Source organism: Temnothorax americanus, unplaced genomic scaffold (genome assembly GCF_048541705.1).
Source record: "Temnothorax americanus isolate GAGA-0224 unplaced genomic scaffold, ASM4854170v1 Scaffold124, whole genome shotgun sequence".
In the NCBI taxonomy this organism is placed as follows: domain Eukaryota; kingdom Metazoa; phylum Arthropoda; class Insecta; order Hymenoptera; family Formicidae; genus Temnothorax; species Temnothorax americanus.
This window is the reverse complement of record NW_027509258.1, coordinates 47,172-71,932: the sequence shown is the minus strand read 5'-3', so window position 1 is coordinate 71,932 and position 24,761 is coordinate 47,172. Positions and strand designations below refer to the sequence as shown.

Sequence of the window (24,761 nt, the reverse complement as noted above, 5' to 3'; positions counted from 1 at the left end):
GCTCAACATTTTTAGTGTGTCATTTTTCGTAAGGCTGGTTCTACAATCAGTCGTATTTCGTAGTCAGATGTCGGCACGCAGCCGATGGTCCAATGAGAGAATTTCTTTTTCGAAAACGAATTTTTCTCATTGGACATACGACTGATTGTAGAACTGGCCTAAAGGATGGGGACGAGGGGGTCGCATATTTGGATAATATTCCCTTATCCTCGCCTAGCCACGTCTCCCAAGCCCGAGCCCGAGCCCGAGCCCGAGCCCGAGCCCGAGCCCGAGCCGGAGTCCGAGCCTGGAGCCATTAGGACTCGGCCGTATTCGGCTCGGCTCGTACTCGGTTGGGAGGGCACTGAGGTCTGAGGGCAGTCCTCCACGTGTCTGCCGGAGAGGGTCTTCCCTAGAGATATTTCTAACCAGGTACGATCGATAAAACCCAACGCTTTTTCATGTGGTGGGTGTGTTTATCGCACACACAGACGTATACACGTGCGCGCGCAACGACAATGCGTATAAATGCTCATATATAGACATATGGAATTGTTGCATGTGTGCACAGTAAATATGTAGTTTTATAAACCCAAGGAAGGAGATATTGATTAATAGGTTAACATATTAGCACGCGGTGACGAAGGAGGTCGATATACAAATGTGCTCCAGTTTGCTTGATATACTTAGGCTGGTGCGCAGGTTAATTCCGCGAATGTTGCTTCGATAGTTTTCGCTTTTCCGAAATAGAACTCTTTCGCTATTATTGTCGCATATCCTAATTTTGACAAAACGATAAAAAATTTATATGTATATATATATATATATAATATTGAGAGTTATTATATATATATATATATTATTATCTTCAATAGGGGCACGACGTGATTTTCTATAAGCATATATCGCTTCATGATATGTTCAAAACAGTGAATAATTAGTATACGAGATAAGTAATCTTATATGTATACTTCGCATTTGTGTGTGTGTGTGTCCAATGATTCATATTCTTTTAATTTTTTATTATAATATAATAGTGTCCGATAATACCGCAATGTCTTGCGCAATGTCAGTTATAGTACATTTTTGTGGGAACGCGGCTGTACTCGCGAGCGAAAGGGCTATCGCACTCTCGTCCTCGCTCATAATTTGGTCCAGCTAGCTATAAATATGGAACGCATTAGCGTGACATTCTAGCCGCGCTATTATCGTCGCGATTTATTTTAGTGCGTAAAGTTGAAGGAACCAAGGGAGATCTATGTTAATTATTTCTTACTTTGGTTAGCGGGATCGATATGCGTGTAGAGTCTCCTGGATACACATTCACACATACACATGTTTTCAGAGTTTGAGAATTTTGAAAATAGTAAATGTGAAAATATATCGGAAATAATTTTAATAAATTGACACGTGTCATACAAACGTTATAAAAAATATATTTGTCTAAATCTTTCTTAATCTAACACTAATTGTAAGATTCTAACTTGAGAAATTTTACATATTAGAAACTAAATCAAAATTTAAGAATGGTTGCTTATTAACTTACAGATTAATAAATACAGCTTGCAGTTAAATGTGTTAAAAACTAAATAATCGACTTCTCGTTATTATCTCTTTAAATTTCTCGGAGTGGGAATACTGCCACTCCAGTGAGATTTCACTCTTTTGGAGTAAGATTTCACTCTTTTTGGAGTGAGATCTCACTCCAAAAGAGTGAAATCTCACTGGAGTGGCAGTATTCCCACTCCAAGAAATTTAGAGAGATTGTTTCGAATAATCATTTAAGTGCTGCTATGTTCACATGACGTTAGAAGGGGTCATATGAGAGAGAAACCTATTTACTATATGTATAATTACTATTATAGATACTATAGACTTTTTCTTACGTTCTCCACCCTTCTGCCCCTTTTCCGAGTATCCTCCTCCTTGCGCGGCAATGCCGCGATGTTGCTAATAATAGTGAGCGGCACAGGACGAAAATAGGCCTTGCAGAACTATGCAATACGCGGCTCGGGAATTTCATCGTCTGCTGACCTCACACGGCCGTTTCCCCCATTCTAATGAGACCATGCCGTTTCACAAAGACATACGTCGAGTTCCATCGTTTCAACGCATCTCTATATATTTCTATTTTTCTATAGAGTTTATCTCATGATGGTGCGAATGTAAATATGATGACATCGACGATAGCAAATTGAAATCCGTTAAAGGATTGCGCGATTTATCAAGTCTTGGATCTTTACATTTATTCATTTGTTGACCTAAAATCTCTCTTTTTATGACAGAGCTACTTTTCTACAACTATACACATTTCAGGAATTTTTTGAGAATTTTACTAAAAATGGTTTTGAGATTTTGTTTATTAAATGATGCAGTATTTTATTTAATTACCTGTTAGTTTTATCTTTACACAATGTACACGTTTTATTTTTCTATTTCGATTTGTTTTTATTTTTTTATTAAGTGACTGAATTTAATACTAATGATTGATAAAGAAAATTAAAATAGGCGATAGTGTATTTGAACATTTATTTAGCAGAATAATTTACTATTCATTGAAAGAATTTAATTTCTTGAAACATTTGGAAATTTTGTATGGAAGAACACGGTAATTTTTCGTGTAATTAAATCTGTTAGCATGTCTTCCACACTGGTACTCGTTAGCTTCAAGATTTAGAAGTGATTTTGAATTTAAATCACTTGAGGAAAGTAAAAACTTGTTGTGTCGCGAGATCACTTAACTCTAATGAGTCTCGAACAATAACAGATAGGCGAGGTCATTGATCCGCAAATGGTCGTATCAAAAACAATCATCGTTGTTTTTGTCTTAAAAATGCCACTGCGTATGATTGAAAATTTTATCAAATTTTTATATACCAGATTCCCGTTTTTATTTATATTTTTAGTAAATTTTTCTGGAAATTTACTTTTTTAAGTATGTATAGATATATATAATAGAAAAATTTTGACTTTATCTTTCTTGATTCTTTCTTCCGGAGCATTGATTTATATATTGATAGACTGTTTACCGCGGGTAATTAAATTTTTATATTTAGTCCCGGTCTTTGTATCATATTTTTATTCGTCATGATGCCTTGGTTCTAAGAGAAAACTAATTGTTTATCTGAGCCCGGTGCTCGGCAGCTTGCCACTATCGACAGATTAATCGATATATCTCAATTCTACCGCGCGGGGTGATAATTAAAATTGTGTATTTACACAACGGAAGTTGTGTGAATAGTCGAGCATTAGACAACGTGTCAGATAATCGCATCAGTTATTGCGTATTCAAAAGATGTACTACCGCTAGCGAGAGTACTACCAGCAATTATAATCGGTGCACATTTGGCGTCGTGCGTTTATTTTCAACGGATTGTTTAGAAACATGACGAATTTCGTATTCGCCGGTAATCGTCGATTATGCAGATCGATCTCGGTGAAGTGGAAATTCTCTCTCTCTTTCTCTCTCTCTCTCTCTCTCTCTCTCTCTCTCTCTCTCTCTCTCTCTCTCTCTCTCTCTCAGTACATATATGTGTATACAGTATACTTTTTAATAAACTTATTTAATATACGCGTGATACACACTATTAATTTGAATTCGGCATTCCGGTTTTGCCTCCATCTCACGAATATTATATTTCTGGGGCCTCGGATCGAAGGCAAACTTATTTTCAGACACGGTGGGCCGCGAACGGTGGGCATTTATATCGAAGCCGGTTCTTTTTATCTTTCGATTGCGGAACATCTATTCGCGATTTTGGAGTCGACGCGTGTAACGATATTATACAACGGACAGGCTCCACGCGAGCGTCAATTCCTAAAGTTTCTATTTGTACTTGCTGTTAAAAGAATCCACTGGATGTGAATATCAACGAATGTAGATGAAATGCGATAACTTTTCAATGATTGCAAATGAAATATTGTTTTAATGAATAACAATCGTTTTCTTTAAAAACGCTTTGATACATTGGAGTAATTAAATCTTTCGGTAAAAGGAACATTATATTTAATATCTATATCCCTTCTATTTTTTAAGACAATGAAAAATTATTTTTTAACTTGAGAAATTAATAAATACGGGGTAAACTGATAGTGATAATCGAGGTACTTGATGAAATAATTTTAATATTTGTTCTCTATTTATTCTTTGAAATAATAACAAATAAAAATTGTGTAAACGTTCACGTACGCCAAAAAAAAAGAAATAACTTTAGGTTACAAATTTTGAAAGGTGGAAAATTTTAAAGGAACTTTTAAAAAATATCGTACTATAGGTTTAACGAATGAAATATCACGAAATTTTCGGGGACAGGTTTAAAGCGTCACGAGCTTAACAATTGGATAACGCCGGAGCGCCGCTGGAGTTTTTGAAAGGTAATCCGGCTTTGTGCCACGATTTTAAGAGCGAGTGACAAGCGCGAGCGTGCGTTCTAAAAATAATGGCACTCTCGCATTATACATGTGTGTGAGAGATGCCAAGGTCCATTACTTTACCGGTGGGAGAAGAGGAAAGAAGGAAGAGAGCGAAGGACTTGTACGTCTCCTGCCGTTTCCCTCGGGATGCGGTTTCGCCTACTTTCCTCGCTCTCGCTTATCCTCGAGCGACATCCTGCGAGAGCGATAAAGTTCTTTGCCGTTTGTCTGAATGCAGGAGAATATACGACGCTTAAATAATAGATCAAAGACTACCGTCGCGGGTGCAAGAGGAAGCGCGGTCGAGCGAAGCTCGTGTGGTATAGCGTTACAAAGAGAAGCGAAACGAGCTAAATAATGAGAGATATCATTGCGCCCTCCTCTCTTATTATCAAAAATTTCAAATAAACTAATCTTCTATACACGAGAAATGGTTTATTAAATGCCAGGATAACTTTGCCTTACGAGATATTCAAACATGCGCTATCGAGAATTATATATAATATACAATATACCATATATGGTGGATGGTATAATTACGGTTTATTTTTTTATATCTTTGAATCTTTATACTTTAGTCTTTCTAATAAAAAGCCCTGGAAGTTACTTATTCGTATAATGGTTGTAATACATGTCAATTGAGTCTCGTTTATTTTTTCGAAGGAAATATGTTCTTATTAAGTAAAGAGGTTGGTCGCCAACTTGGATGATGCGCGTCCATTCTCCGACCTCTTTCTACCGGATTTGAAAGGCATTGTCATCGGAATGCAGCTGATATTCTTGGAAACTGGGGCGTCAAACTTTATTCCTATCCGCGAACTGCTCGTACCCGGTTCCACCTGACGTCTAAATTCATGAACGTGAATAACGTGATACTGCAGAGTATTATATACGTTTTCTTAGATATACACGTACAGCCGTGTGCCGTTTAAGTGATCGTGACTGGTTGACAAGTCGGCCTAGATTCCCCTCATAAAGTCTGCCTTATACATTTTTTTTATAGATAAAACACGAAAGAATAATCGTTTAAAATGTAATTATCTGTTACGTCACATGGCAATACAAAATACTTAGAACAATATCAATAATATCATTCAACATTCCTGTTTGTATAGTTTACATAATAACAACATTCTTTAATCAATTTAAAAAAAACCGAGTTTTAAAGGAGAGATTTTTAGTAAACTTTAGGATTTCTTACCTTTTGGTTAAATTCAAGGGACTTTTACTTGAACAAAATTTTAATTAAAGTTACCATGGCTAATTTAATATTAAGTATTCAGAAATTGTAAAGAAAGATGAGGTTTTTAAAGGCTTTTCATTAATGCGCTTTTTATTGATATAAGTGAAATTTCTTCAACTCAATGAATCTCTTGCGTAGAATATAGACCGCGCGCGCGAATCTGGAGACAACTTTATAATACCAGATTAGTATTATTATTCACAATATTCTTATATGTTAATAATAATGCAAAATATTCTCGTTCCCGTCAAAATAATCTTGTTGCGTAGATTTGAAATTAGCAACTTTGCCATCACGCCTGATTGAAACGCGTCGACAGTTGGGGAAGTAGTTTAGTTTCTGGCAAATTGCATTTACGGTGTTAAAACCGATTTCAATTTGTAAGCCTGTTCACGAGCTGTAACGCGGTTGACAATTTTCCAAGTATACTTTCAATACGAAGTACCAGAGATGTCTCGCTCCAACTTTGCTTTCGCGTCTTTGCCGGTGACGCTAAAGAGTCACCGCATGGAAATAACGGCTCTTTAATCTTTAGCATGAGCCAAGTCACGTGATTGTATCGAGAAGAGTCATATGGCTATCTTGGACCGATCGAAAAATTAGACGCATTATAGAGTTAGAGTATTAGACGCTAATTGATTTATTCACAAGTATGTTTTTTCTTACGTAAGAGAACAACGAACCGTGATAATTAAATGATGATAATGATTTAATGAATGCACAGGTCGATTAGGATCCGCATTAATTACAAGCGTGTATTATATTAATTGTACATGACGAAGCGTCAAGTGTGCATCAGTTGATTATCTTACAGGAATCCAAAAAACGTCATACAAACTCTTTATACTTTATGGATATAAATATGGTATATATAGCATAGCAGTAGTTGAGAAGATTATTGTTTATTTGCTTGTTTGCTTGTTTGTTTGCCGATTTATTTGATTCAAGTAGTGTATAATATATAAGCTCTGTCACTTTTATGCCAACATTACATTACTCTTTTTTCCAGAACTTATTTCAAATTCCACAAATTTGTGTAATTTATATTTCGAAAAATGACGAAATCGTTAAATATGCATTTGCAATGTTTCTACATAGCGATAAACCGTTCAAAGTGATCAATGACTTCTGCTTTGTACAAGTAAAGTAGCTGTTTGTTGAAAAATTGTCGCAACAGGTTTCGCGCTCGACCGTTCTATTTACTCCGCGAGTTGCTATATATAATATGTCTCGCGATGCGCGACCCGCGACCCGCGACTGTAGCTAGTGCGCGCACTCATTGAAATATGAGACTGCGTGCAGTCGCAATGCGACTGCATTACGAATTCACCGCAGATGTCACGAGCACGAGGCATGCGGACGGAAATAAATTCCCGTGGAAAATATACATACGTATAATGGCACTCTCTTCGATCGATGCCTGTATCAATCTACGAAAATGCGAAGACCCGTTTTTACTTATTGTTAATTCCATTTTAAACGAGGTGTTCGGATAAGTTTTTTTTATCGATCGACGCTCACGTAAACGGAATAATATAATCACGTAGTTGTCACGATTTTATCAACGAAACATGTTAGCAATTTTAATTATTCTTTGACATTACACGAATATAACAACATATTTGTTATTTTTATGTCGTGACTTTTTAAAAAACACGTATACCTCTACATTATTTTCCTATACTTAATAATTTTTATGTTTTTTTTGTTGGTTGATAATATATTTATTTCAGCGATATAAATGTAATATCATTAAGAGTAAATTATATATTTATTAAACAGTCTTTATTAATCCCCCCCCATTAAAATTAAAGGGTAGATCTTTCTCAGAAGTGTTATCATAGTTTTTCTTGGTTTATAACTGTGGTCTTTGTGAACGCTCGAGTACAATGATTGACTACGAATAAGTATTCAATCACAATGAAAAAGGAATGTCGCGAAATAGCGAGGACGATAGATTTTTTTAAGAATTCAATTCACACCTTGACAACCTCGATCCGCGTTGTACATACAGTATACAGTATTATACATATAATGGCACTAGATTGTATTATATTGTCTCGCAAAAAATGCATAACCGGTTTCATCGTTTACACGCTACGATTATCCGTATTCTTTTTTGTTTTTATATAAGGCTATACATGTATTGTATACAGTTAGCAACAAACTGTTTAGTAATGGTATAAAGTGTTTTTTCTAAATTTGTCTTTTTGTTATGTAATAGCTATAATTGTGAGATTAATAAACAGATTAATGTACAGATGATATTTAACGTTGCAGATTATAAATCGTGCAGTAATTATGCATTTAATGCTATGCTTATAAATTTGCATCTTAATTATCTTCTTGGAGCACAATTCGAGAAATAATAACTCATAATTTATCAAAGAACTTGCTTATGTTTCTTCTGTAACGATATACTATATATCGTTAAATTATGCAAATCTAACTCCGGGAAACTGCAGTTACAGCTTGATCAGCAGTCGGTTACGGAATTTTCTTTTATGTTTTCGCAGCGATATTTGACCCATTTATAACTTAGGATAGTGATACGTGATACACGCGATTCGCGATTAATTATCGTATTAAATTATGTATCAATTAATTGTGTGGTGTGGTGGAGGTTGTACGAGAGATAAAAAAGACTCGGAAAAAATACAACGAGAAGAAGAATGGCGTGAATTTGCGAAATTAGCCGATTTGTTTTTCCCTCTCGAGCTGCTTTCTCGCATTTTTGCAAAATCACGTATGAAATTTTCACGGGCGTTCAATCATATTCTGTTTTAAAGAGGATAATCTATTATACGTAATCAGAACGTATATTAGAGTTTAATCTATTATATACGCGGAGATTATTTCCATCGTTACAGGAATTTTGCCAAATACGCGAATGCCTTTTTAAATATTCCGATTGACATGTATTTGCGTGCCGAAGAGGTGCCGAACCATCTCGCTAGAAATATCAAACTTTTCGAAAATAGTCGAATTATCGGAAGAACTTGTATAGCGTCTCTTTTTGGGACTTTGGCGTATACATTGCGTATAGTTTAGCACAGCATCAAGAAGTGTGTATAAATTGAATTCGGACATGTGTGTTCATATGTCTACTTTTTTTTATAAAAAAGATAGTGTCGACTCTATATGATTATTTGTATAAGGACTGACACAGACTGTTTTTTCGTCTCGTCGATTTGTTTCATTATCGATAAATATTGCATATTTTAATTGTATCTTTTGAGTCTTTTATGTATTCTTGGTTCATACTAATACCGAGAATTTGCTCAAACGTAAATAATTACAGTATCAGGAAGGATCTTCTTGCTACAAAAATTTTGCACGGTTATAACGAAGCGCTTTCATTCAAAACGATTTTATTCTATATATCGTGTCGAAGTATATCATATTTTAGATTGTCGCTTATATTAAAACAGTGTACGTTTTATGCACCGCTTTATGAATGTCGCGACACTCGATTATTTGCTATTATTAAGAGTTTGTATAATTGGCTCACGCGAATTATATTAAAATCTACTGATTTGGTGCATGTTGATTCCATGGAAAAATTCAATCTAATAATGCAAAATTATATGGTGCTTTTACATAGCACAATATATTTGCCATAATAAATAATAAATATTTTTTTAACATTAATAAGATATAAGAAAGACTCGTCAAAAAGTAGAATGGCAATAAATTGCTATACTAACGAAAAACTATGTAGCATTAAAAGAATACATTATATCTATTCTTTGTTTCTTAAAAATACACGCGAGTCTGTGAACTTAATAGGTATTGTAGAAAAAGTACAGCCGCAGTTTGTCTAAATAAATTTAACGCCGCATTGGTATACATATACGTAAAAAATTATCGGGAAATGTTTGTTACTTATCAGCATTCTATATTAGCATCTTGATAATTAAGTTTACCACGAAATAAGTCTGTAAAGACTTTTTTGAGAAACTATCGACTTTATCTTCGCTAAGAGCTCGATCTAAACGACATAGAGAGAACGTTGAACCCGGGCACCCTGGTGTATTCTTCCGTGAAGGGCGTCGGCATCGTTGTTCGCTATGCCAGCCAGAGCTGATATCACCTTCTTGCAGTTATTATTTCGCAAATCACAATGCGCAAGCAGATTTTAATGGCTTAAATGCAAGTTATCAAAGAAGAATCTTTAATTTGAAATTACATGCAAAAAATGCGACAATTTTATGTCCGGCTGATCGGCAGCTCGATCACATATGCGTGTGCGTGTGCGTGAGCGTGAGCGCGTGTATGGATCAGGGCTGTGCCACTGCTATACCACGCTCACTTGCACCCCGACGTGGAACGCGAAGTATCGACCGGTTAAAGCCATCCCCGCTCGTTGGCTAAACCGGCCAACCAACCTCCTCGTCGACACTCAGCCTCTACCAACAGCTAGCTTCTACCCGACTTTCTTATATTTTTCATCTTCGTCGTCTTTTTCTTTCACCTCTCTCTCATCTCGGGATGGAACTGATGGAAGAGAGGCGCTCGACGATACTCGGACAGTGTATGTTCAAGTATTAATACTTTGTCCTCGCTACTTCCCGTATTTCCCGACATCGGCATTCTCCTCTCGATGTGACATATCGGTATACACTGCATGAGAATAGTGAGCAAGTAAATACGATTCAGCACGCGATGGCTGTGCGTGTCGATCTTTTCCACCGAAACGAGGTAGAAACGACCATATGTGACAAACTTAACGCGTATTTCCGGATGCATGTAACAATCTTTCGTTTTGTTTGAATTAAAAATATAAATACTCTGAAAATATGTAGGATTAACTTTTTTAACGCAATCTTATAAGACTTACAATTAATGGAGGATGGAGGCATTTGATAGAATAGTTTAACATAATGATTCCCTCTCTTTTTCTCGATACAAAAATAGTGATATGAGAGAGAGAGAGAGAGAGAGAGAGAGAGAGAGAGAGAGAGAGAGAGAGAGAGAGAGAGAGAGAGAGAGAGAGAGAGAGAGAGAGAGAGAGTGAGAGACGAGTATTCTCTCACACCATAATAATTCAGAAATTATGAGAAAGAGATGACTATAAAATTATTGCATATTGTTTCTTTTACAAAAATCTTAATCTTAATTATCTAATAAAGACTTATTTATCTAACTTGTTTTGTTTATCAAACATATCAATTATTTAACTACACGTAATATTGTGTTAAAATAATTAAATCGGAAGAAGTTCGGAATTGAATAAATACCGAGCTTTTGCTGAAATTAAATAAAATGCGGTACTTTCGTTTGTCGGTGAATTTTGCGACGCTTCTATTGAATTGACGGGATGTCATCCCAACGGCTATGCCGGTCATCTCCGGAATCTATCATGTCGAACGTCAAAGATAGCCCGTGAAACTTTCCGAGCGGCCGGAATATCGGACGGATCATCGAGCAGAGACGGCTATGTCATGGCAAGGCGCGCCTGGGGGATGGCGTGCTTAAATTTAACATAGGATATTGGTATCTCACAGTCAAGATTAAATCTGCATACTTTGGTGCTTAAAGCAGACGTATTAAAAAGTGAACAATCTCGTGTTTTATTCTTAACACCACGAAATATCACGAAAAATCATATTTTTATATACGAACGAGAATTATCTCTCTTCCTTCTCTCTCTCTATCGATAAAGTAATAGTGAAATTTTGACTATAATATTTTTATTCGTACAATTTGAGTACATGAGGAAATAATAGGGATAGAAACAGAAATTATAAAATTCTTCTCGCGTCTACCAATCTACAAGTTTCATCAAGTTTAGGATGAAAGAAATTAAGTAGCGAATTTACTTGCTGATAAAATGATTCCTAGATGCGTGTTGTGTGCTTCTGTGTGAATCACATAGAGACCGCAAGCTTTATTTTTTCGCCGCGGCTTTGCTTTTTCTCTCTCGTTGTCACTGCCGTCAATTGAATGCCACGGGTCTCCACACAAAACTATCGCGAGCAGTCGCCAGTCGCCATTCTCTATTGTTGCTCGCGCCCGCGCCGGCCGGTCGACGTGGAATAAAACAGCTCAATGCGAAAACAGAGTTATGCATTGTTCGTTATTTGGAGTAAAACTATTTTTCCATAAAGTCGTTTTCTAATGAACAATTTTACGCGCAATTTCAAGAAGGGAAATAAGAGATAGAATCGATGAATAGGAGGATATATAGTCAAAGAAATATATATAATATATATATGTATATATATTCCAATGAGTTTTACGACGTTCGTTTTGAATGTATAAAGATCGATAGTAAGATTTTCAATTTTTAATATATTGTTGAGTAAGAGATTCATCTTACGATATGATTGAATTATCGGTTAAACTTCGTCATTAGGATACGGAAATTTGTTAAGTTATAGTTTTATGATTAGCTTTCCGAGACAGGCAATGCTGAGACACATCGAAACGATTTACATGTGTATGCAATTATTTTCGCGTGCATCGTTATTTGATCTAAACAAGACTTTCCGCGCGGTGTCTACTCTACTATTAGCTTTATTAGGAAAACAACGCATGAATCTTTGTCTCAAACTCGACGCAAAATAGTTCACGAATTTTAGCATCTCATCTTTATTCATCATCCATTTTAATCCGCTTTAATTTCTTAACAAAATAATACTTACACGGTCGGCGGTCGTTATTCGTAGAATTTTAGGCTTCTTATCTAAACAGCTACGGCCCTAATAAAATAATGACTCGTTGGAAAAAGAATGGAGCGAGAGCTATCCCTAGGGAAATTATCTTATCGACTATTACTCGTCGTGCGCCGTTGGCCTGTTGCCACAATCTGGCTTTTGATTGTTATATATATGAATGGATAACTCTCGGCTTTATGAAGATGGAGAAACGTCGGTCGTAATCTCGATATATTCCACCCATCAATTATCCACATTAGTTCATTTCATGGACTATTCCATGATTTGAATTTATTCCTAACGCAACTTGCGCGCGCAACGAAGACTAAAGCTTTTATTTATGGATTATGTAACAATTAACGTCAGTTAGAAGACAAATAGAGTAATTTGTTGTCTTCTTTAAGAAATGCTTTTTCTTGAAGAAGCCTTTGTACGCCATGACGCAGTTAATGCTGTAGAAAAATGCTGGTACTGTTTAGGAGAACGTTTTTCCGAAGTACGAAATGAATGAAAAAAGCATTTTTTAGTAAATAAAATTTTAAATAACAGTGTTAGGGTAGAGCGGGGTCAAAAGTAACGCGGGGCAAAAGTAACAACTATAGTTTGTTAAGAGTATTTTACATTCGTTTCAATTTTTTTCTCGAGTTTACGAGCTTATTTGCTCGTGTTCTCGCGTTCCATGCAATAGTTGACTGTGATTCAACTGGAGGGTTTGATTGTAGGGCTGAAGGCCCGTATTCTTGCGGCAATTTCAGGGATAATATATGGAAGCTGGCTACTCGGTTTGAGGGTTAATCATAGCTCTCAGTGATAGGAGTAGGCCCATCCGTAGCAGCAGCAGTAGCAGCAAACAGTTTTGCAGTATTTGCTGCGGCAACATGCATGTACATATGTACATCATGCACATCTATATGTATATGTATATAGATACATGTATATGTATACGGTACGGTTCACGTTCGCGATCGGTCGTGGTGTCGCAAAGTAGTGGGGCAACGACAGAAGTAGGACGGGTAGAGTCACTATGCAAAGTACAAGAGCAATACCACGCTTTACGACCTACCACGTGTGATGCGCGATGCTACGCTGTATATAAACTAGTGTAGACCGTAGAGGAACCCGGTGCGGCCGAGGCCGAGTGTGTATAGGATTCCGCAAGACCTGCGCGCGCAAACGTGTATACCTATTTTGTAAGATATCCCAGGTATACCGGTTAAAGCTTCCTTCTTCCTTTATTCTCATTTTTTTCCATCCTTTCTTTCTTTCTCGATAGTGCTTTCTCGATTAGTTCGCCCACTAGTTTCCTCGAGATCGAAAACTAACTTGGGTAACGGGAGGCTATTTTCGATGGCCTTAGCGTCACTCGATTGGAGGTTTCGCCGCGAAATCCAATCGGTGAAAGTTCGATAAAGTTAATAATTGCCGGTAGGAGTCGGTAGCCGCGGTTACCATAAGGATACAAGATTAAGCGGAAAAGAGAATTTTTATATTTGCTCCATTATGAAAGATTAATTCATTTGCTCACAATTCTCTCTACTGTCTAACAATAAGATAGATATATCTAACGTAAACATAGCAAATTGTTATATTATTTTATCATCATTCTTTATATTGTTCTCCCTGGTCACAAATCAAGTTTACATTTCTATTAGTCGGTTGATAGTCAGTTTTAAGATTAAATTTTATGATATAATCGATTGAAAATTCTGTTGAAGAGATAAATAGCGAAATAATCGTCAATCGAAATAATCGGAATCGGGACTGCTCAAAATAAAAGAAGGAAATATAGTTCTCCGTAACTTCTTCTGTCAGTAGGTCTTCTAAACTTTAGTTAAACCGCTGTAGAATAGTGGAAACTTACAACGGAAAAACGACGAGGAGCGACGCGCGACGTCGAGGAAGGTGATAAATCGAGCGCGATGAGACCAGAGACACCACAGGCACGGGGTAGTCGGATAAAGAAGAAAAGTGCCCTTAGGGACGCCACAATCTCGCGTGGCGAGCAAGCGAGCCGTGTGTTGGCAAGAACGAGCGGGTATTTAAAGCGCATCTCCGTTACCGCGTCGTTGTTGGGCGACAGCTAGGACGCTTCTCTTTGAGGATTCATCGTCGATCGCTCTAGTTCCACGTCAGCGAGCGAACTGACTCGTTTCAAGGTCGATGTCTTTCGTCCCCTTGCATTATTCTTCCATTCCTCACTTCTCTCACGGGTTTTTTTTCCGCAAGATCTTCATCTTCTACTCCACTCTTGCGTGGCTCCCTTTTTTACCTTGCTGTTGGTCTCACGTGTCCTTCTTCCATCGACATATTTCTGTTTACCTTACTCTATTCTTTGCGGCGCAATATCACGCAAAGGAGATCATTTCTCATCTCATGTTCGCTCTCACTTCTTTCGTTGCTTGCTATCTAGAGAAAGCTTTATACGTTAATCGTTAATCCATAAAGATGCAAAGACCTGTATTGGAATCGAAGAATAGCGCCGTTTAAAATTTATTTTGCTATGTAAACAACATTCATGGAATTGATCGGATATTTTTTAACGCGAATTACATACATTAACGTATCAATTATATTTAAGCAGTTATATTAAAGACGTATTGTACGACACGATTGTTACAAGATTTCCTCAAGTTGTTAAGGTAGTCTGAAATTATTTCACGAATGAATAAATAGATAATTTTGCAGAATTACATCGACAGTGTATCATTCGCTATGAAATGAATGTTAAATAGGTCTTTGATCTGATTACTGCTTATAGAATAATGAGGGTATGAATTTATCCTTCGTAGTGTAATTTCCGCTTCCTTTGTCTCTCATAGCCAAACATGAATCGAAAATTGCATCGCGTTGCATCATAGAAGAGAAATCGTATAATATGATGCAATTTCATATCGTGTGCATTCGATGCTCATATATTTTTTGCGTACATACTCGTGCTGCATCTGTTTCTGCATCTGAGAATGTCTTTATCCGGCATCTCATATCTCATCATCTTATTGTCACTTTTGTTCGGAGCACGGGCAGAATGTACGATCACTGCTTTGCGTCTCGCGACACGACGCGACGCTGCAAGTGTATATCGCGTTTATCGCAAACTTTTGTCATTTATGCATCATTAGTGTCGCGCGCTACTGCTAGAGAGAATCGCGTCGCAGTTGCTCGTTTTTGTTTTAGTAAACTACACCATGCCCGGACTTGTCCGCCAAGGCGATCACTCGTCAAGCGCGAGGTAAAATACGGTTTGCCCGCACTGAATGATATTGATATTAACAAATTGCAACAGATAATGACCTTTCGTGAAATTTTTCTCGATGCAAAATTAATTTCAATGTTATCGACGATTCTGTTGTTAAAATTCTTGGTTAAAATAACTAAGAGGATATTCTGATTTTTACTTTTTTAATAACCATTTATATATCGTCATAATCTATCGTGTGCATAATAATGAAGGTATTCTCACTATTATAATTGATATCGATATTTTTATGGCAGAAAATAAATTTACGTTTGTATAAAAATATTAAAAATGGATGTTTTATTAAAGTTGAGTGTTTTTATTACGTTCTTTGATTTTCGCAATATTCGATACTCGACTTCGATGGAAGTTTACAAAGCCTTGCTTATTTGCAATTAGTAAAATTCAAATGTATCTGATCGTGACCGACATGCGCGTGAAGGGGATGAGCGTGTAGCGCGAGAACAGGAGCGTGACGTTAAATAATCGTCGTGCTTCGGCGTTATAATCTCGTAAAGAGCACGTGAGCGGAAAAGCTACCCCGCTCTATGATGAGGGGTTGGAAAAGCGGCAGGGGGTTGGCGTGACGGGGGTTGGTGCACGCGGTAGCTGGTGGCACAAGCTCCGGCAATGATTGGTCGTCATGGAAACGAGCCAAGCACCCGCCTCGCCCTTTTTCCTCCGGGCAGACCGAGCGGCGTGATATCGTCGTGGCGCGCGTCGCGTCGCGTCGCGTCGCGTCGCATCGCTGCCTGCAACACAGCGCCGACGCCAGCAGGACCAGTATCGGGCCTCGGGAGTCTCTATATAACCCGTAGCAAAGGATATATAATACTTTCACTATGGAAAGAGATAATCTATGAAATTATCTTGGGCGCGTCAAGAAAAATATTTGTGCTCTTCTCGATGTATATATAATTTTTTTATCATATTATCTTGCAATCTTTTGTGACGTGACTTTTATAACTTTTGTCCGTGTCGAATCTAACGACACGATATTTTAACGACGCACTCGTTTATTGCGCGTATAGAAAACTGGAGCTAGTTCTGAACAATTGCGATTATAACATATAAAAAAATTTGAGGCGGTAATAAATTTAATACTCGATGCCAGAATTTAATTATTCCTGGTGACGTACGCAGTTTCGCGATGATACTGCTAGCCGGCTAAATTCATTTTCCATATGCTTCAACTTTAAAACGACATCTGAAAAACGTTCTTCGAGCAATGTCCATTTCGGTTGAACCGAATCTCTTTTTTACGACAACAAAAAATGCGTGGACGATTATCTGCAATGCGGATAATAACAGATTTTCCCATTAATTCCGGATCGATAAACGGAAGCCCTCGCTTGCGAAGAAAGAAAGACGACAATTTAAATCTCTCGGCAAATGTTCGCTCAATGAACAATCTGTAGTCGCTAATCTACCACCTTGATCGACGGCGCTACAGAACGCTCGGCGGAGAAACTAAAGTGCTAAAGCAAGTCCAAGTTTTCCCAGCACCGGCCACGCGGTTTTCCATATGGGGTAATCGAGAAAGTTTTTCTCGAGTAGCTAGAGATGTCGGATATATGCCATGCGACTATGAATTCTGAGGGTGGACTTTACTCGCTGGTCTTGGATGCGAGTGTAATCGCTGTCTCGTTACGGAATCGGCTCTTTTTACTTCGAATATCGCTTTAACGAATACTTTTAACGTCACGGCATGTAATCGGCATGTAATCGCGATCATTTTATTTTTAGCAACGCGGAGGTGTAAAGCGAATCGTAAAATCGATTTGATCAGGCCGTGACTAGGCTGTGACAACATCATTTGGATTTCTTGAAAATTATAGAATTGTATATTGTAAATCTAGCAACGCACGCTTAAGTTTGAAGACTTTCAATATATTCTTTTTCAAAAGTTTATTACACGTCATGTCATTTTTATCATATTCCACAAATTTCTTAAAAGAAAAGTATCGCGCATAGAATTAAATTGGGAAATTTTAGATTCAGACAGTTTAGACAGTTTTTTTCGTCTAATGAAAGCTTCGAGAGCAAAGATATTCAACCAAATGTTGGATGGTGTTGATGCATGATTAAAGATAGATTTCTTATGATCTACTTGTACTCGCGGTACGTAATTTCAATGAAACATTAATAAAAGAATGCTCTAATTTCGTCGAGAGTTACAAGAATTACATCGGTAACTCAACAATTTTATTTATTTTAAAATGTTTTAAAATTTCACGCAATAATGTCATTGAATATTATTAACACTTGTCATACAAATATAATTACTGTCACCCAATAATATGCTAATAATAATTATCGAATTCAACAAACTATAATACGTTACTATAATATTGTTACTTAACGTATTTAATTTTTATAATGTTTGCATTATGAGTTTCAAATCAGTTGTATTGCAAAAAGAGTTAAGGTCAAAACATTTGCATTGTGAAAAGAGTTAGGGTCAAAGCATTTTTTAAAAGTTAATTAGCGAGGATTTGTAATTCGTTATTTATGACGTGTATATGTATACATATCATTACGCTTTAATATATCTGTATGCATTGTGTGCGCCACTATAGACACATCCATATCATTTTTCCGAATAACAATTACATAGCAATATAATAACATATGTTCGTTCTCGCGATTGTTTCAGAGGTGCCTTCTCCGTGGTTCGACGATGTGTGCAAAAGAGCACCGGTCACGAGTTTGCTGCAAAAATCATAAACACCAAAAAACTCTCGAATAGAGGTAAGTGGCGGTCAAGTACAAGCGAGTTAATTGAATTTTATACCACGTCATTGAATATTCACATTGGTTTTAATTCGGCGTGTTGTCACTCGGTAAGGATAGCGCAAGCTGATTTTGAACAATTCAACGCTTTTTGTAATTTACGTCGTTAACGTGCACGTAAGGTGTATAGAGTTACGTATGTACATAGACAATTTGTGATTTTATACGTGTTTCACGATTATTTTTTTGTATGGATGTATAATATGTCGTATTCGTTAGCGGTTAGAATATCTGAACTTGGGGGATATCTAATTGTAAGTCAAAGTTTGCTGCGACATGGCTCGCTTGTGACATGGTGTGCAATGGTGCGTGTCGGGGTCGGGGATGACTTGGTACAAATGGGCAAATAGGTTGAGCGTTTCTCGTATATTAGATAACTCGTATTCTGATAGACTCGTATTCGATAGACGACTTAATTGTTGCGGTCACAAATTTTGACTAAACCACTTATAAATACTTCGAAAATCTGTAAAGATGTCTGTCATCGCTAATCATTGCTAGAAAATTATAATGGAAAGCATAAAGGATTAATAAAAAGGATAAGAAAAATTTCGAGATATTGTTCATCTACTTTGATAAGATCATATAATAAGATATTTGTCGTTATTAAAATATCGCGATTGCAAAAGCGCATTAACGCCAGTGAACAGACTGTCGATAAAATTAAGTTTTTAAGCGAAAAGTACTTACACTACTAAAAGGCGCTCACTCAATCAAGCATGTGTTTCGAGCTCGAGTCTGAAATATCTTTTGAAAGAAAGGGAGAGATGTGCTCTCGTTTGGGGCGACGCGACGCAACGGATAAAGGTTGTTTCCGGCTTTCTTTAACACGATATAAATATATAGTAGAGACAGGTCGAGGCACGGAAAGGAAAAGCTCTTCTTCTCGAGCGTTCTTTCCATCAGAAACGTTTGAAATGTTTCTGAGGCAATAGCGCCTCGAAATAGTCATCGTAAATTTCCATTGCAAAAGAGCTGCTTTCATGTCTTTACACGGTCGTTTCTCTCGCGCGGTTGCTCGATCGCAGAAAATGTGCACGCACAGCAACATACGTAGAACTGCCTTTATTATTTACTATATGTCTCTTTGGCATACACTCTGACATATATGGTCGATATCAAAATGTTGCAATTCGTTGTTACTCCGGTAAGTACTTATTTTTCTAGGCAAATTAACCTATAGAAAATTTCAACACAGTGTATGTATGTACAGTATTTTATTTTATTTCAATCTGTTATTATTTTTTTGTGCAATTATACTTGTGTAGTATTCTGAAACAGGAATAAAAGCACGAAAGAGAGATTTTTCTTTTTACCCTAGATATTTTTTTGTTTGTAATTTTTTAAATGATTTGTATAAATACAATTTCCTCTAAGTGTACACAGACGAGTAAAAAAGCCAAAAACTTGCGTCGATTTGATCGAGTGGCTATTTCCGTTACTACTGCCAACGCGATCCTTACGCGGGATCACCAATGCAGTTGTCAGTTTTACCGTACAGCGAGATCGTTGGTCCGGAAAGTACATCGCGGCTTCTTTTGAAATTCAATCGCATGATCGCATCCGCGCGCTACGTATATCATATCAAGAAGGCAGTGCTTTTGAATGACGCGGAGATGGAAAGAACGTTGCCGAACGCGCAATACCTAATATATATAATTGAACACGAGGCGAATTAAATTACTCCTTTATCGCTCCACAGACTTGGCGACTTTGCACGTAAAGTGCCGAATTCGCGACACTGAATACGCGATCGAGTATGCCGGCATAGGTTCCTACTTTATTTTGTTTCGTTTTCTTTTTTTATATATGGTTTTAAATAATTTTAAGTGCGAAATTAAGCGACCCAACTGGCCAGTATCAATTTATTTATTGACTCACTACGTTTTGACCTTAATTAGGTCCTTTTCAAGTGAGAAAAGGACCTAATTAAGGTCGAAACGTAGTGAGTCAATATATAAATTGATACTGGCCAGTTGAGTCGCTTAATTTCGCACTTATTTTTAACTACGCACTGGCGGATCTAACAAGTTATCCAATTGTTAAATAATTTTATTAATTGTCTGATATATGATATTTCTTTCTCTGTAAAATTATAGTTTACTATTTTCTCGCAAAACCGAACTTGACGCCAAAATTTGTAACGATTTGATACGTAAAATGAGAACACGATCGTTCAAAATAATTACGCGTTACAATTTGGTTCGAACGATTAACGTAGTATCGTTCTGATTGCTCGATTGAACCATTTGACTGCGGCGCAACGATGCGAATGATATCTAACACATCGTTCTAATCCGAGTACAACGCATGATATGCGGTCACCACCGTTTCACATGCACGTAAATGCATCGCGGTTAACCGCTGCGAAAGAAATTTTGCCGGCAGAATAATGCAATATTCATAGTAATAATGAAACAATTGAATATATAACAATATATAACAAATATATCGAAATAATCGTGCGTTATACTATAAGTAGTATAAGTGATGAAAAACCAATGGGGTTTCTCGCAAAAGAATAAAAGAAAATTTCCAGTTTTCGTCACATTCTATCTTACATATGGGTGTGTGTGTGTGTGTGTGAGATGTGTGAATTTTGTTTGAATCAAATCTCGTCATATATATTGTGCCTTAAAAAAATTGGATAACTATCGAAAAAGTTTGTCATAAAAATCGTCGCATTATTTCGAGCATTTTTTCGTTATTTTAACACAATTTTTCATATTATTTATACGCAAGCTAAAATTTAGCATAACAATAATATACACATAGGTAGATATATATATATTTTTAACTTTTTATTTTTATTTCCATTTGCTTACAAATTGCTTATGTGCGGAAATAGTTCTGAGTATAATATTTCTATCTTCTATGTACTCGAGGCTTTTACGATGAAAGCTGAATTTCTTCGATCGATGCACATAGAATAGTAACGATATATCGCTCTCGGTGGATTCCTCTGCCCAGACCGCTGCCTCGTTTGATCAAGATTCAATTCCGCGTGCAAGTATGCATTAAGAGAGAGAATAGGTATCGCAAAGGAAGGTCGCTTCTCATCTTCACCGCGCCGAACGACTCGCGAGCACTTGGAATTGTATAATTTTCTCCCGCGAAGCCGGCATACTCGTTTCCGTCCTTCACTTCCTTCACCCTCGTTCAATTTATGGCCATTTTCTGCGGGTACGATGCGGCGAGATAAATCTATCTTTGGCATCGCTTCGCCGCGCCGAGGCATGGCGAGGGTAAAAGGTAAAAAGGTGTCAGGGTAAAAAAGGAATCCTTTCTCTATTCCTTTTGTCCTTCTGCTCCTCTTCTCACCTACATCTTTCTCTGCTTTATCTTCTCTCTCTCTCTCTCTCTCTCTCTCTCTCTCTCTCTCTCTCTCTCTCTCTCTCTCTCTCTCCCCCTCTCCCTCTCTCCCTCTTTCCCTCTTTCTCGTCCTCTTCCTCTCTTCTTTCTCTCTTGTTCTCTCGTCTTCTCGGACATTCAAGAATCGTTTGCTCGTGCAAGTCAGCTCAGACTACGACCTTGCTCCAGTGACCTCTTGAACCAGTGACCTAACGAAGGCCGCGGCCTCTGCAATATGGCGTACGCGCTCCGCGCAACGAATAAAACTCCAATTCTGGGAACGAGAGGAAAGCAAATAGCGAGGTATAGGAACCAATCGTTATATGAGTAGGAGAAGGAATGAGTAGGAATTCCTTGATTTCCTTGATTTCCTGCTCGCGCGATTCGATTCGCGCTTGGTTGTCATTTCCTATCATTTCCGATTCCGAGACAGCGCGAGTATGACACGTAACGACACAGTGCACTTGTACTACTTTGTGGTATGCTCGCCGAGGGATAAGACTTTTTCCATTCTTTTTGTGGTGCATGTTGAAACGCACGCCGTGCGATTGTTCTTCACGCTGCAAAATTATTCAAGTGTAATCCTGGAGACGCAGAAGATTCTTCACTTATTCATTCGTTTATGACGTTTATGTTATAGCGTTGTGTCCTTGGACGCAACGGACGAAATCAATCGGTATTAAATTAATTGGCATGTGCGGAATGCGCTCGCGATCAAACATAGAGAAATAACGGTTGATTAAACATGCGCGATAATAATAGTTTGTAACGAACTGTGTGAATAAAAAATTACAGTTTATTTTATAATATTATTATATACTTATTACTATACACACACATTAATTTTACTTGGTTCAATTCTGGATAAGACAATCATTTCTTTATTTTTATAGTTTATTCTAAAATGGCCCAGGTTAGCCTATTTATTTTATAAAACGTATGTTTTTATAGAAAATAGAAACTGTATGTCACAGATAATTTATATTTTATGTGATAAATAACAAAAAAGCATATAATACAGAAAGAACTTAACGTTGAGTAATTGCACAGCTGAGTAGTTGCAGACAATTTAATTGTAAGCCAATTACGAATTCAATGCATTGCGAATTGTTTACGATATGCGAGCGTTTTTATTCAAAAGCAGAACTGTGAAATTGTAAAATCTTTTTTATCGCTTGAAAGTTATTATCCGGGAGAAATTTGTTTGAGACTCATTCGAACGGCGGAATTTCGTTGCTTTCGGCACGACGAATGACGAATAATTAATCGAGTAATATAGTCGGGATATCGTCGGTGTCGCGGTCGCGATCATTTGAATTTCTAATTCGCGGCTTTGGACTACAAAGAGAATCACGAGGAGGTTGGCCATGTTTCTTGACATATACGCGCACTAGTACCAGTAGTACTCGCGCTTTTCTTGTCTTTTTCTATTCGATCTCTATTTGTCTTTCTCTTTGAATTTTCCACTTGATCCCGCCAATTATTTTTTAACGTCGCATCTTGTCATTGCAGTTTTCGTGAATTATCACATTTTCTATGCGATAATATTTTGAAGATTACTTAATGTTTAATATTTTATTAGTTTTCTATAAATTTGTCCAAAAATGTTTTTATTGACATACAGATCTTGAACATATAACGAAATGAAAAAAAAAACAGTTAATCTTCTGTTTTTCGATGAAAAAGCCATGCTATTTTTCTCGCGGAGTTTATAACGGGATTCTTCATTGCACCGTCCGGAAATCGGGAGGAAAAAATGTATCATTATCCTTGTAGCTTTATCACGCATGACAGATCAAGGGTACCTCGCACTTTCTCCGCATCGACTTGTATAATAAGCGAGCGCGACCAACGATGGTTTTTATTATTGACGCTTTTATGACATTCGCGCTCTATCGGATGGGAAGCGTTACATCGGGTGGATGCTTTCTGAGAATCGGCCTTGCCGATGGAAATGATCAACCTTTCGACGACGCGGGTACCCTTTCGTCGATAGAGCTGTTATACGAGACGCTCTTAAGGACGCGCATCGACATTCGTCTTTTCGACAACATCTTTGTATAGGATGCGTGATTGCCGAAAAAGCGAAACTGATTGCGCGAAAATTTGCCATTTTTCTGCATGAGCATTCGTTTCGTAACTCGATTGCACTCGAGATTGCACTATCATCAGCACTAATAAACTTCTTCAAGCAAGCGTTAGCTTTCTTAAAGCAAACGTGAATTGTAACGATAACTATCAATTACATTCGTAATTGTACGGAGTAACGATACAGTTTTAATCGAAAATTATTTGTTTGTATTCTTTGAACCGTAATTAATTAATTTTATTAAAATAGAGATATGGAAAATTCATATGTGTAATTTTTTGTGTGCTGATTGATTTGCAGCATAGTACATATATATGGATTCTCGATGTGGATCGAGATTGGTCGCTCAAATCGATATGGATAATTCTTATATGAAAAATGCAACGCGCGCATGCTTAAGGACAGGCCACACCGAGCTGTCTATAACGAGATAAAAATAAGAGAATACATTTTTCTAACGAGCCCGTTTGCCGCGTAACCTGCTGGAAATGATTCGCTCAAACACGCGTATACATGGTGTGTATGTGTGTGATTGCGCGTAATATCTCTCTCTCTCTCTTTCTGCCCTCTCCTCTCCACACACATACACACACATTTTATAGGTATATATTTTTATATAGATTGTGTTAATTATTGGATGGGGGTGAAGGTGATCGCAAGGACTGTTATCCAGACACACCTTTATCGATTAGATACACTCTATCACTCTCACACACTGTATGTTAAGTGATAAATAATTTGTTTGCGAAATCTGTGGAAGAAAATAGGATTTGTATGTTAATCGGGACGATCTTTTACATTTCGTCGCAGATAAAAATCAACGCTGATGTCAACACAGTTGATAAGGATGTCCGCGTATAGATATACGTCTCTGCCATGTATTAAACGCGCGGCGTGAGATAGTTCGCCGGGTTACGCGAAAGGTCACGTTATGTAAGTTTTTTTTTCTTACGCAACTATATTTTTTATGTAAAATGCGGTAGTTTGATATATATCTGA

General features: G+C 37.2%; 1 protein-coding gene across 1 annotated transcript in view; it reads left to right on the top strand.

Annotated features, from left to right (window-relative positions):
- Nucleotides 1-24,761, top strand: part of LOC143893632 (calcium/calmodulin-dependent protein kinase type II alpha chain-like) — a 77,220-nt gene that overhangs the window by 12,510 nt on the left and 39,949 nt on the right. The window contains exon 4 of the mRNA XM_077399202.1: nt 18,186-18,280. Within this exon, the coding sequence (XP_077255328.1) occupies nt 18,186-18,280 (95 nt within the window). The remainder of the gene's footprint in view (nt 1-18,185; nt 18,281-24,761) is intronic.